Source organism: Ranitomeya variabilis, chromosome 3 (genome assembly GCF_051348905.1).
Source record: "Ranitomeya variabilis isolate aRanVar5 chromosome 3, aRanVar5.hap1, whole genome shotgun sequence".
Taxonomy (NCBI): Eukaryota; Metazoa; Chordata; class Amphibia; order Anura; family Dendrobatidae; genus Ranitomeya; species Ranitomeya variabilis.
In genome coordinates this window covers 269,510,439-269,523,535 of record NC_135234.1, presented here as the reverse complement: position 1 = coordinate 269,523,535, position 13,097 = coordinate 269,510,439, and the positions used below count along the sequence as shown (strand labels likewise).

At 45.7% G+C, this 13,097-nt stretch overlaps 1 protein-coding gene across 4 annotated transcripts in view; it reads left to right on the top strand.

The window, feature by feature from the left end:
- Positions 1-13,097, top strand: part of ANKS1A (ankyrin repeat and sterile alpha motif domain containing 1A) — a 390,648-nt gene that overhangs the window by 353,285 nt on the left and 24,266 nt on the right. For all 4 annotated transcript variants that reach the window (XM_077295484.1, XM_077295481.1, XM_077295483.1 and 1 more), the window contains 2 exons: positions 2,815-2,952; positions 6,249-6,401. In XM_077295484.1, coding sequence (XP_077151599.1) covers positions 2,815-2,952; positions 6,249-6,401 — 291 coding nt within the window. The remainder of the gene's footprint in view (positions 1-2,814; positions 2,953-6,248; positions 6,402-13,097) is intronic.

The following is a 13,097-nucleotide window of genomic DNA, read 5'->3' as shown; positions in this document are numbered from 1 at the left end:
ACTTGGTTCTTTTTTAAGTTCCTCTGTCTTCACCACAACCCAGCACAGTACCACAGTCCAATAAATGAGAGTTCTATTCTCAAACCACAGTTCTGCATCCTTATTTCCTGTTGGGGGAATTAGTTTGCCACTATGGCCGATAACTAACCTCTCTGCTTGTTGACGCCTTGGAACTCCCGCTTGTTGCACTCTTTGTCTTATGTTTCCTATTCCTTCCTGGCTCATTATCTCTGAGTTATAAACTCGAGGCTTTACTGCTAGGCATCCTGTCCCCAGGAACCCTGTCTAGTGCATCACTCTGTCCTTTGGTCCCTTTCCTTCCTCTTTTCCATATCTCACTATCCACTATCTCAGACTCCACTCACGTCAAGGACACCCACATCATGTGACTCTGCTTATTTTTACAATACTGCTCGTTTGTTGACACCAGTGACTTAAGGCCCTGTCTCACTTAGCGACGCTAAAGCGATCCCGACAACGATACGACCTGTCAGGGATCGTTGCTGCGTCGCTATGTGGTCGCTGGTGAGATGTCAAACAGTGAGATCTCCAACGATCGCAGCTGCGATCTCACTGTTTGACATCTCACCAGCGACCTGTAGCGACCTGTACAACGATGTCACATGGGAGCTATTATGACGATTCAGTGTCTGAGTCGTCAACGAGGTCGTTGCTAAGGTGTCAAACACAGCGATGTGTGCTACCCAGCGGGACCTCAACGATCAAAAAAAGGTCCAGGCCATTCCGACACGACCAGCGATCTCACAGCAGAGGCCTGGTCGCTGCTACGTGTCACACATAGCGAGATCGCTACGGAGGTCACTGTTGCGTCACAAAACTTAGTGAGACGGGGGCTTAAGACTCCTGTCAGATGAATGGGGGACCAAGCATCCATTGTTTACCAATCTGTCATGTGCTTGACAGCATGTGAAACGCTGGCTCTGATCGGCGGTAAGATCGTTACCGCAGGTCACAGCTCTGCGATTCCAATGCTGTCAGATGAAAGGTTACCGCCGGTCACAAGCATCAGCAGATAAGTACTACTCTCTTCATCCTACACTTGCCCTCGCTGATAGCAGCGAAAGCAGGCAGGGCTGATGAGAGAATTCATCAGCCTTCATCTGTGGAATAAATAAATAAAAAAATGACTTTGGTTCACCTCTATTTTTTGATAGCCAGTGCAGGTGAAGCTGCGGTCTGCAACCCCGAGCTATCAGTTTTATATTGGCTGGTTATCAAAAATAGAAGGGTCCTCACATCATTTTTTTTTTTTTTTTATGCAAATAAATAAATTTAAAAAAAACTGTGTGGGTCCCATCCCCCATTTTTTCAAAACCAGCCAAGCTAAAGCAGACAACTGGGGGCTGCTATTCTCAGACTGGAAAGGAGCCATGGATATTGGCCCTCCCCAGCCTGAAAATAGCAGCCTGCAGCCGTCCTAGAAGAGGTGCATCTATTTGATGCACCAAAACTGGCGTTTCGCTCAGCTCTTCTCACTAACTCCATAGTAAGATTGTAAAAGAGTCACAACCAGAATAAAGTCCTTCATTTGAAATTCAACTCCTCACCCTCTTTTACCCCCTTTATTTTAAAAAATTAAAAATAAAAAAGCAAAGTTATGCTCACCTGTCTGACGAGAAGATAATCCACCGATGCCTGTGTCCCCGGTAAAAGAAAAAAAATAATGAAACACCTTATTCCTTACCTGTCCGATGAGAAAATAATCCATACTGTCCCATGATGATCTAGATGAATTGAAGAGCAGTCACAACAGTGATGTGACTGCTCTCCACGCCAGCCGGAACACACCGAGCAGAGCGTGAGAAGTGCTGCCTGCCTATGACCGGCGGTGGATTATCTTCTCGTCAGACAGGCGAGTACAACTTTACTTTTTTATTTTTAAATTTTTTTTTAAATAAATGGGTGAAAAAGGGTGGGGAATTTTATATCAAATAAAGGACTTTATTCTGGCTGTATCTTTATTACAATCTTACTAGGATTAGTAATGGGGGGCATCTTATGGACGCCTCTTAATTACTAACCTGTGGGCTTGATGTCACGGCCATAAAACAGCTGACATCAATACCACAGCTATTACCCCACTTGCCACAATATTAGGGCAAGTGGGAAGAGTCGGGCAAAGCAGTAGAATTGGCGCATCTAATAAATGCATATCAAATCAAATTTAACCTGTTAACCATTAAATGCTGCGGATCACATGAATGTGCGTGCGCTGTGGGGGTCATGTCATATGTTTAATTTGTTGGTTTTCTGCTCAGGACACATTCATGATGCCATAGCAGAGACAATAGTTTGCTGTAGTGATGGAGGAGCAGGGTGTAAGTTTACTTAAAGGAGTATTCTCATCTCCAAGATCCTATCGCAATATCTAGTAGGTGTAATACTAATAATATTAACAAACTCCTCCAATTAGAATTGTAGTATAGTTCTTCTGATTCACCATGTCGCTCACCATGTGCAGCGCAATGCAGTAGCTTAGATATCCATGGTTGAGACCACTCATACCCTGACAGTAAGTTGCTAGTGGTCATAACTATGGATACCTAAGCTATTTCAATGCCCTGCACATGGTAAGTGGCATAGCGAATCAGAAGAATTATACTACATTTGGAATTTAAAATATTTGCTATTATTATTATTATTATACCTACTGCATATTGAGTTAGGAACTTGGAGATGAGAGTACCCCTTTAAATTCTTGAACACTGAGTGTAATATACTGAGTTTCCAGTGAAAGTGCTACCTCGCTTATCCCGTTTTGACTAATTCCTGCATGTCTTCCAATTTATTTAGAATGTAATTGCAGAACATGAGATTCGGAACATATCTTGTGCAGCTCAGGACCCAGAAGACCTATGTACTTTTGCCTATATTACAAAGGATCTGCAGACCAGCCACCATTACTGCCATGTTTTTGGCACTGCTGATGTGGTGAGATAAGAGTTAACCATTGCTCTTTTATCCTGTAAGATAGTGATTTCTTAAAATGTATCAGACATATGAGATAGCGTAGAGGAGAAACCTCACCACTATCTTTACATTTAATATTGTGTCAAAGGGTTTATACAAGCAACACCTTGGACAAAGTTCTTCCTTACTCTGTGGGTCACATATTTCTTTCTGTAAGCTAAAATCTGTAGCATTACAAATTAAAAGCAGAAAGAGGTGTTCATTCACCTAGGTACATGCAGTATACCGACCAGGTAAATACAGTTGTGGCCAAAAGTGCTGGCACCTTTGAATTTGTTCTAGAAAATAAAGTATTACTCCCAGAAAATGATTTAAATCACACATGTTTTGTTATACACTTTTATTTCCTTTGTGTATATTGGAAAATCACCAAAAAACTGAGAACAAAGCAAATTGGCATCATTTCACACAAAACCCCAAAATGGGCGGGACAAAATTGTTGGCACCATTCCAAAATTGTAGCTAAACAACTTTGTTTAAGCATGTGATGCTCATACAAACTCACCTGTGACAGATGTGGGCAATGTAAAAATCACACCTGAAACCAGATGAAGAGGGGAGAAGTTGATTGAATCTTTGAATTGTGTGTCTGTGTGGTGCAACACTAAGCATTGAAAACTGTCTGAGGATTTGAGAACTAAAATTGTTGAACAATAACAATCTCAAGGTTACAAGGGATCTTTATATTTCTTTGTCCATGGCGCATAACATAATCTAGAAGTTTACATCCCATGGCACTGTAGCTAATGCCTCTGGACATAGTTGGCAGAGTAAAATTGATGAAAGATTGCAATGCAGGATAGTCCGGATGGTTAATAAACAGCCTCAGTCAAGTTCGAAAAAAATTCAAGCTGTCATGCAGGCTCAGAGTGCATCAGTGTCAATGCAAACTATCCGTCGACATTTGAATTAACTGAAACGCTGTGGCAGTAGACTCAGGAGGACCCCATTGCTGACACAGAGACATAGAAAAGCGTGAGTAAGCCAAAATCCTTCTAGGAAAGCATCTTGTGGAAATATAAGACCAAGATAGAACTTTTTGGTAAAGCACATCATTTTAGAACACTTTACATAGAGTCAAATATGGTGGAGGTTCAAAGATGTTTTAGGGTCATATTGCTGCTTCTGGCACTGGATGCCTTGACTGTGTGTAAGGCATCACTTAGTCTGAGAACTCTATAGCGGCTGGAGAGTTCCGAAGTGGCCAGCAATGAGTCTGGATCTAAATCTCATTGAACACCTGTGGAGAGATCTTAACACTGCTGGTGGGAGAAGGCACGTTCCAAATATGAGACCCGGAGAAACATGTTGATGGGTATAAGAAACTATTGATTGCAGTAATTTATTCCAAAAGGTGTGTACCAAATATTAAGTTGAGGGTCACAAAGAAAAAATTGAATGGCACAAAGGCCAAAAAATCGACTTACTGGTGGAGATGATGGTCTCTGAAGCAACGACACCCTTCACGGTATAAATCGTTGACCCGTTGAAGCTTGCAAAACGGCCGTAGTCCTCTTTTTTTTTTTTTTTCTGCGTGTTCTGCTAACGTCTCTCCCTTATAACCTTGCCCAAATTGTGCAAATGAAATAAAGGACAAGGGTTTTTTTATTTCACGGAGGATTCGAGTTGTGCGGCTGTTTTCTTCTTATTTCTGGATTAAGTTGAGGGTGCCAACAATTTTGTCTGGACCATTTTCACCTTTTTTATATTGTTCCAATACTCACAAAGGAGATACCGTATATACTCATGTATAAGTCGATCCGAGTATAAGTCGTGGCACCTAATTTTGCCTCGAAAAACTGGGAAAACTTTTTGACTCGAGCATAAGCTGGGTATGCATTGTCCCCTAATCCCTATTCTGGTATGCATGGTTCCTCATCCCCATCCTTGTATGCATGGCTCCTTATTCCCATCCTTGTATGCATGGCTCCTTATTCCCATCCTTGTATGCATGGCTCCTTATTCCCATCCTTGTATGCATGGCTCCTTATTCCCATCCTTGTCTGCGTGGCTTTGTTCCCATCCTTGTATGCATGGCTCCCTATTCCCATCCTTGTATGCATGGCTCCCTATTCCCATCCTTGTATGCATGGCTCCTTACTCCCATCCTTGTATTTGTGGTTCCTCATCCCCATCCTTGTATGTTTGGCTTCCCATGAGAAAAGCATAAAAAAACATAGTACTTACCTTCCCTGCGTGCCTCGCAGCATCTCTTTCCGGCTTCCATCTACTCCTGCGGCAAGGTGATCACGTGTCCCCGCTCATTAAGGTAATGAATAGTGTTGAGCATTCCGATACCGCAAGTATCGGGTATCGGCCGATATTTGCTGTATTGGAATTCCGATACCGAGTTCCGATATTTTTGTGAAATCGGAATCGGAAGTTCCCAGTGTATGGTTCCCAGGGTCTGGAGGAGAGGAGACGCTCCTTCAGGCCCTGGGATCCATATTCATGTAAAAAATAAAGAATTAAAATAAAAAATATGGATATACTCACCCCTCTGGTGGACCCTGGACCTTAGCGATGTAACCGGCAGCCTCCATTCCTAAGAATGCAGTGAGTTTAGGACCTGCGATGACGTCGCGGCTTGTGATTGGTCGCGTGAGCGGTCACATGGGCGGTCACGCGACCAATCACAAGCCGCGACGTCATTGAAGGTCCTTCACTCTGCATTCTTAGGAACAGAGGCTGCCGGTTACATCGCTAAGGTCCAGGGGCAGCCGGAGGGGTGAGTATATCCATATTTTTTATTTTAATTCTTTATTTTTTACATGAATATGGATCTCAGGGCCTGAAGGAGAGTTTCCTCTCCTTCAGACCCTGGGAACCATCCAGGATACCTTCCGATATTTGTGTCCCATTGACTTGTATTGGTATCGGGTATCGGTATCGGCGAGATCCGATATTTTGCCGGTATCGGCCGATCCAATCCGATACCGATACTTTCGAATATCGGAAGGTATCGCTCAATACTAGTAATGAATATTCATCTCTTTCCAGACTATGGGAGATACAGCAAGGGCACATTTATAAGATTATGTCAGCACAGGAACATTTTATTTAAACATATCTACTTATGGAAGTTATTACTATTCTAAGATCTATTGATTACAATGAACATTGTTCATGGGAAAATCCATTAAGGGTTACTAATATGCCTTAGGGGTTACAAAAGAAGTAACCCATGATAAATTTTATGGTTAATAGTCAAACTTTACTCGGTGAGTGACAATAAAATGTTGTTTCCCTTTCAACAGAACCAGGCCTATGAAATAATTCTTACTCTAGGTCAGGCTTTTGAGGTTGCATATCAACTGGCAATACAGGCACAAAAATCTCGTCATCCTGATCCCATCTCTCGACCCTCAAAACCCATTCCTAAGCCACGTGGCAGTATAAGGCGACCGCACGTGAGTAATGTACAATAGCTTTTATGTTTGAGACAAAAGGTTACAGCTTGACACTTTGGTATAGTGGAGAATCTCAAGCTTGAGGCATAGTTCGATTGACATCATATTAAAACATGGGTGGGCAGTTACTTTTCCCATGGGGCCACATGAGAGACCATGACTGTTGGAGATTACCATAAAGAGAATACTGGCGCACTACCAATAGACAAATCCAAATTAAAGGGGTGCGGAAGAGTGGTGACATAACATGGCAACCAAAAAAGAAACACTCCAAAATACTGCACACCACTATTCAGTGTAAATATACAAAAGGACAAACTTTTATTGATACAACAATATTAAAATCTAAAAAATCCCATACTCCCCAAGATGGTCCCGCCAAAATCATAGAGGTCAAGAAAAATACATGTAATACACAAACAGTTCGTGAGATAACAAAATATATTGCACAAATAGCACATACAAAATATACCCCCCCCCCCCCCCGGGGAGTTTGAATTATGAACAGGAAGATATTTGTACCTAGAGAGGACTATGATTTTGGCGGGACCATCTTGGGGAGTATGGGATTTTTAGATGATTTTAATATTGTTGTATTAATAAAAGTTTGTCCTTTTGTATATTTACACTGAATAGTTGTGTGCAGTATTTTGGAGTGGTTCTTTTTTGGTTGCCATGACTCTTGGAGAGGGATGAACCAATAGGCTAAAATAAACTGTTTGTTATTAATATTAACATATTAATATTATTATTATTATATTTAATATTGAGTAGAATTAAGTATGCTGAGATATCGCTATATACAGCATGTGCCCCCACAGTCTCCTATATACAGTTTGAGCGCTCATATAGCCCCCTGTATGCAGTGTGAACCGTCACATAGCCCCCTGTATGCAGTGTGAGCCCCCATATAGTTTCTCTATATACAGTGTAAGCCCTCACATAGCCCTTTATATACATGGAAACATCTCATTACATATATGGAAAAAAGAATAAAAACACAGACTCTCCTCAATCCCGTTCCCTTGGCGCTCTGCTCCTGTCTCCAGTGCACTGACTCTCAGCAACAGCAGAGCAATGAATTGACGTCATCCCATCAGCTCGCTCACATTCTGATTGGTGGATGCACCGCTGTCTGTATCCTGAGAATGCAGATAGCGGTGACAGTGAGCATAGCATCGGACTGGCAGCAGAGGACATGGTGTGGCCCGTGGACTGTTTTCGTCCTCTGGCCGGACTGGAAAAGCCAGAGAGCCGCACTTTGCCCAGCTCTGTATTAAAGCATTACTTTTAACATACACTGCTGAAAAAAATAAAGGGAACACTAAAATCCCACATCCTAGATATCACTGAAAGAAATATTCCAGTTGTAGATCTTTATTCATTACATAGTGGAATGTGTTGAGGACAATAAAACCTAAAAAGGATCAAGGAAAATCACAACTAATATCCCACAGAGGTCTGGAGTTGGAATGATGCTCAAATTCTAAGTGGAAAATGAAGTTACAGGCTGATCCATCTTCAGTGGATATGCCTCAAGACAAAGAAATGATACTCAGTAGTGTGTGTGGCCTCCAGGTGCATGTATGACCTCCCTACAATGCCTGGGCATGCTCCTGATGAGGCGGCGGATGGTCTCCTGAGGGATGTCCTCCCAGACCTGGACTAAAGCATCCGCCAACTTCTGGACAGTCTGTGGTGCAACGTGACGTTGGTGGATGGTGCGAGACATGATGTCCTAAATGTGTTCAATCGGACTCAGGTCTGGGGAACGGGCTGGCCAGTCCATAGCTTTCAATGCCTTCATCTTGCAGGAACTGCTGACAGGCTCCAGCCACATGAGGTCTGGTATTGTCCTGCATTTGGAGGAACCCAGGGCCAACCGCACCAGCATATGGTCTAACAAGGGGTCTGAGGATCTCATCTCGTTACCTAATGGCAGTAAGGCTAATTCTGGCGAGCACATGGAGGGCTGTGCAGCCCTCCAAACAAATGCCACCCCACACCATTACTGACCCAATGCTAAACCGGACATGCTGAAGGATGTTGCAGGCAGCAGATCGCTTTTCACGGCGTCTCCAGACTCTGTCACGTCTGTCACATGTGCTCAGTGTGAACCTGCTTTCTTCTGTGAAGAGCACAGAGCACCAGTGGCGAATTTTCCAATCCTGGTGTTCTGTGGCAATTGCCAAGCGTTCTGCATGGTGTTGGGCTGTGACCACAACACCCATCTGTGGACGTCGGGCACTCAGACCATCATCATGGAGTCGGTTTCTAACCGTTTGTGCAGACACATGCACATTTGTAGCCTGCTGGAGGTCATTTTGCAGGGCTCTGGCAGTGCTCCTCCTGTTCCTCCTTGCACAAAGGCTGAGGTAGCGGTCCTGCTGCTGGGTTGTTGCCCTCCTACGGCCCCCTCCACGTCTCCTGGTGTACTGGCCTGTCTCCTGGTGGCGCCACCAGCCTCTGGACACTGCGCTGACAGACACAGCAAACCTTCTTGCCACAGCTCACATTGATGTGCCATCCTGGATGAGCTGCACTTCCTGAGCCACTTGTTTGGGTTGTAGAGTCCGTCTCATGCTACCACGAGCACAACCTACATTCAAAAGTGACCAAAACATCAGCCAGAAAGCATTGGTACTGAGATGTGGTCTGTGGTCCCTACCTGCAGAACCACTCCTTTATTGAGTGTGTCTTGATAATTGCCAATAATTTCCATCTGTTGTCTATTCCATTTGCACAACAGCATGTGAAATTGATTATCAAACAGTGTTGCTTCCTGAGTGGACAGTTTGATTTCACTGAAGTTTGATTTACTTGGAGTTATATTCTGTTGTGTAAGTGTTCCCTTTATTTTTTTTGAGCAATCCGTGCCACTGTGCAGTTAACAGGAGTGTCATTGTCTGATCATTAACCTGGTTTAAATACTGTTTGTAGTGCGGGCTTAAAGGGGTATTCCCATCTCCAAGATCCTATCCTATTATGTAGTAGGTGTAATAATAATGTTATTAGCAAATACCTCCAATTAGAAATGTAGTATATTTCTTTAGATTCATTATGTCGCTCACCGTGTTCAGGGCAGTGCTGTAGCTTAGGTATCCATGGTTACGACCACTTAAAGGGAGGGTGCCGTGATTTTAGTTTTTGTATTAATAATTATTGATTATACAATCAATTATTTTTAATACAAAAGTAAATGTACCTCTTTCATACTTTTTTATTTATTCACTTTTACATTCACCACTGGAGGCCGCCATTTTCATTAGTGTGGGTGTAAGTGTCTGGGCACGACACTTGCACACCTCACTTACGGCAGCCATGTACATAGGAGCCAACGGTCCCGACTGCATCTCCCCCTGCCTCTCAGCTGTGACTTGGCCACGCCCACTGAGCTGCCACGTCACAGCTGTGAGAGGAGATCGCGCCATTTTGTTTATTTCCCTCTGCCATCGCACACACAGCTCAGTGCGTGCAATGGCAGGAGCTGCCTGGGAGAAGCTGCTGCCGAGGGTCCAGGGTAAGTATCTGCAGCGAGGAGCTGTGATTGCAGCCTGTACTTAGTATTACAGTACAGGCTGCAATCACTGCCGACCTGTTCAGAGCACAGCAGGGAGATCGTCACACTGCTCTGCCCTGAACATGACTCAGCACTTCCTGGTAGAGGAAAGAAGGTAAGTACAGCGTTTTTATTTTCTTATGCATCTACCACTGCTGCCAGCCCCTATATACCACCTAGCACTGCCTGCCTGCCTCTGTATACCACTGCCTGCCTGCCTCTGTATACCCCTGCCTGCCTCTGTATACCCCTGCCTGCCTCTGTATACCCCTGCCTGCCTCTGTATACCCCTGCCTGCCTCTGTATACCACTGCCTGCCTGCCTCTGTATACCACTACCTGCCTGCCTCTGTATACCACTACCTGCCTGCCTCTGTATACCCCTGCCTGCCTCTGTATACCCCTGCCTGCCTCTGTATACCACTGCCTGCCTCTGTATACCCCTGCCTGCCTCTGTATACCACTGCCTGCCTCTGTATACCACTGCCTGCCTCTGTATACCACTGCCTGCCTCTGTATACCACTGCCTGCCTCTGTATACCACTGCCTGCCTCTGTATACCACTGCCTGCCTCTGTATACCACTGCCTGCCTGCCTCTGTATACCACTACCTGCCTGCCTCTGTATACCACTACCTGCCTCTGTATACCCCTGCCTGCCTCTGTATACCCCTGCCTGCCTCTGTATACCCCTGCCTGCCTGCCTCTGTATACCACTGCCTGCCTGCCTCTGTATACCACTGCCTGCCTGCCTCTGTATACCACTGCCTGCCTGCCTCTGTATACCACTGCCTGCCTCTGTATACCACTGCCTGCCTGCCTCTGTATACCACTGCCTGCCTGCCTCTGTATACCACTGCCTGCCTCTGTATACCACTGCCTGCCTGCCTCTGTATACCACTGTCTGCCTGCCTCTGTATACCACTGTCTGCCTGCCTCTGTATACCACTGTCTGCCTGCCTCTGTATACCACTGTCTGCCTGCCTCTGTATACCACTGTCTGCCTGCCTCTGTATACCACTGTCTGCCTGCCTCTTTATACCACTGTCTGCCTGCCTCTGTATACCACTGTCTGCCTGCCTCTGTATACCCCTGCCTGCCTCTGTATACCCCTGCCTGCCTCTGTATACCACTGCCTGCCTGCCTCTGTATACCACTGCCTGCCTGCCTCTGTATACCACTGCCTGCCTGCCTCTGTATACCACTGCCTGCCTGCCTCTGTATACCACTGTCTGCCTGCCTCTGTATACCACTGTCTGCCTGCCTCTGTATACCACTGTCTGCCTGCCTCTGTATACCCCTGCCTGCCTCTGTATACCCCTGCCTGCCTCTATACCCCTGCCTGCCTCTGTATACCACTGCCTGCCTGCCTCTGTATACCACTGCCTGCCTGCCTCTGTATACCACTGCCTGCCTGCCTCTGTATACCACTGCCTGCCTGCCTCTGTATACCACTGTCTGCCTGCCTCTGTGTACCACTGTCTGCCTGCCTGTGTACCACTGTCTGTCTGCCTCTGTATACCACTGTCTGCCTGCCTCTGTATACCACTGTCTGCCTGCCTCTGTATACCACTGTCTGCCTGCCTCTGTATACCACTGTCTGCCTGCCTCTGTATACCACTGTCTGCCTTCCTCTGTATACCCCTACCTGCCTCTGTATACCACTGCCTGCCTCTATACCCCTGCCTGCCTCTATACCCCTGCCTGCCTCTGTATACCACTGCCTGCCTGCCTCTGTATACCACTGCCTGCCTGCCTCTGTATACCACTGCCTGCCTGCCTCTGTATACCACTGCCTGCCTGCCTCTGTATACCACTGCCTGCCTGCCTCTGTATACCACTGCCTGCCTGCCTCTGTATACCACTGCCTGCCTGCCTCTGTATACCACTGCCTGCCTGCCTCTGTATACCACTGTCTGCCTGCCTCTGTATACCACTGTCTGCCTGCCTCTGTATACCACTGCTACCTGCCTCTATATACACCTACCACTGCTACCTCTGTCCTGTGTAGCTAATCTTGTCCTGGGTAGCTAATCCTGTCCCGTGTACTGTGTCCTCAGCAGTCAGTATCACACAGGACAGGATTAGATACACGGCTCAGCAGTCGGTATCACACAGGATAGGATTAGATACACGGCTCAGCAGTCAGTATCACACAGGATAGGATTAGATACACGGCTCAGCAGTCAGTATCACACAGGATAGGATTAGATACACAGCTCAGCAGTCAGTATCACACAGGACAGGATTAGATACACAGCTCAGCAGTCAGTATCACACAGGACAGGATTAGATACACGGCTCAGCAGTCGGTATCACACAGGACAGGATTAGATACACGGCTCAGCAGTCGGTATCACACAGGACAGGATTAGATACACGGCTCAGCAGTCGGTATCACACAGGACAGGATTAGATACAAGGCTCAGCAGTCAGTATCTAATCCTCTCCTATGCACTCCTCTCCCCCCTGCGTGTCTTTCCCCATTGTGGTTTATTATTTTTGCTGTGGGAGATGAGGGAGTCGAGGATTACGCATTCGGTATGGTTTAAAAAGATTAATAAAGGACTTTATTCTGGCCGAGTCTTTATTTACAATACAACTATAGGATTAGTAATGGATGGGTGCCTTATAGACGCCTCTCCATTACTAAGCCGTGGGCTTGATGTCACCGGACAATATGAATGTGACATTAACCCCACAAATATGAACCCCACTTGCTACCGCTACAGGGCAAGTGGAAATTGCCAGCCAAAGCGCCAGAAAAGTCGCATGTAAAAGGCGGCTGAGAGCTGATGTTTTTAGCCTGGGGGGGGACAGTATCCATGGCCCCTTCCTAGGCTATTAATGTAAGCCCGCAGCTGTCTGCATAATATTTGATGGTTATTAATTATAGGGGGCCCCACGTCTTTTTTTGAGGGGGGGGTGTCCCCCATTTTAATAGCCAGTAAATGCTATAAGTATACAGTTGGGAGCGTGTGAGTGTGAGCACACCCTCCCACCCATAGACCAGTACACTGCTCTCCTGAAATACTGTGCTCCTGTCACCCTGCTCCTTCCACCATACGTCTCTCACCTCCCTAGAGCAGCACAATACCATATGGATCACGTATAATGCCGCTATATATATATTTATCAC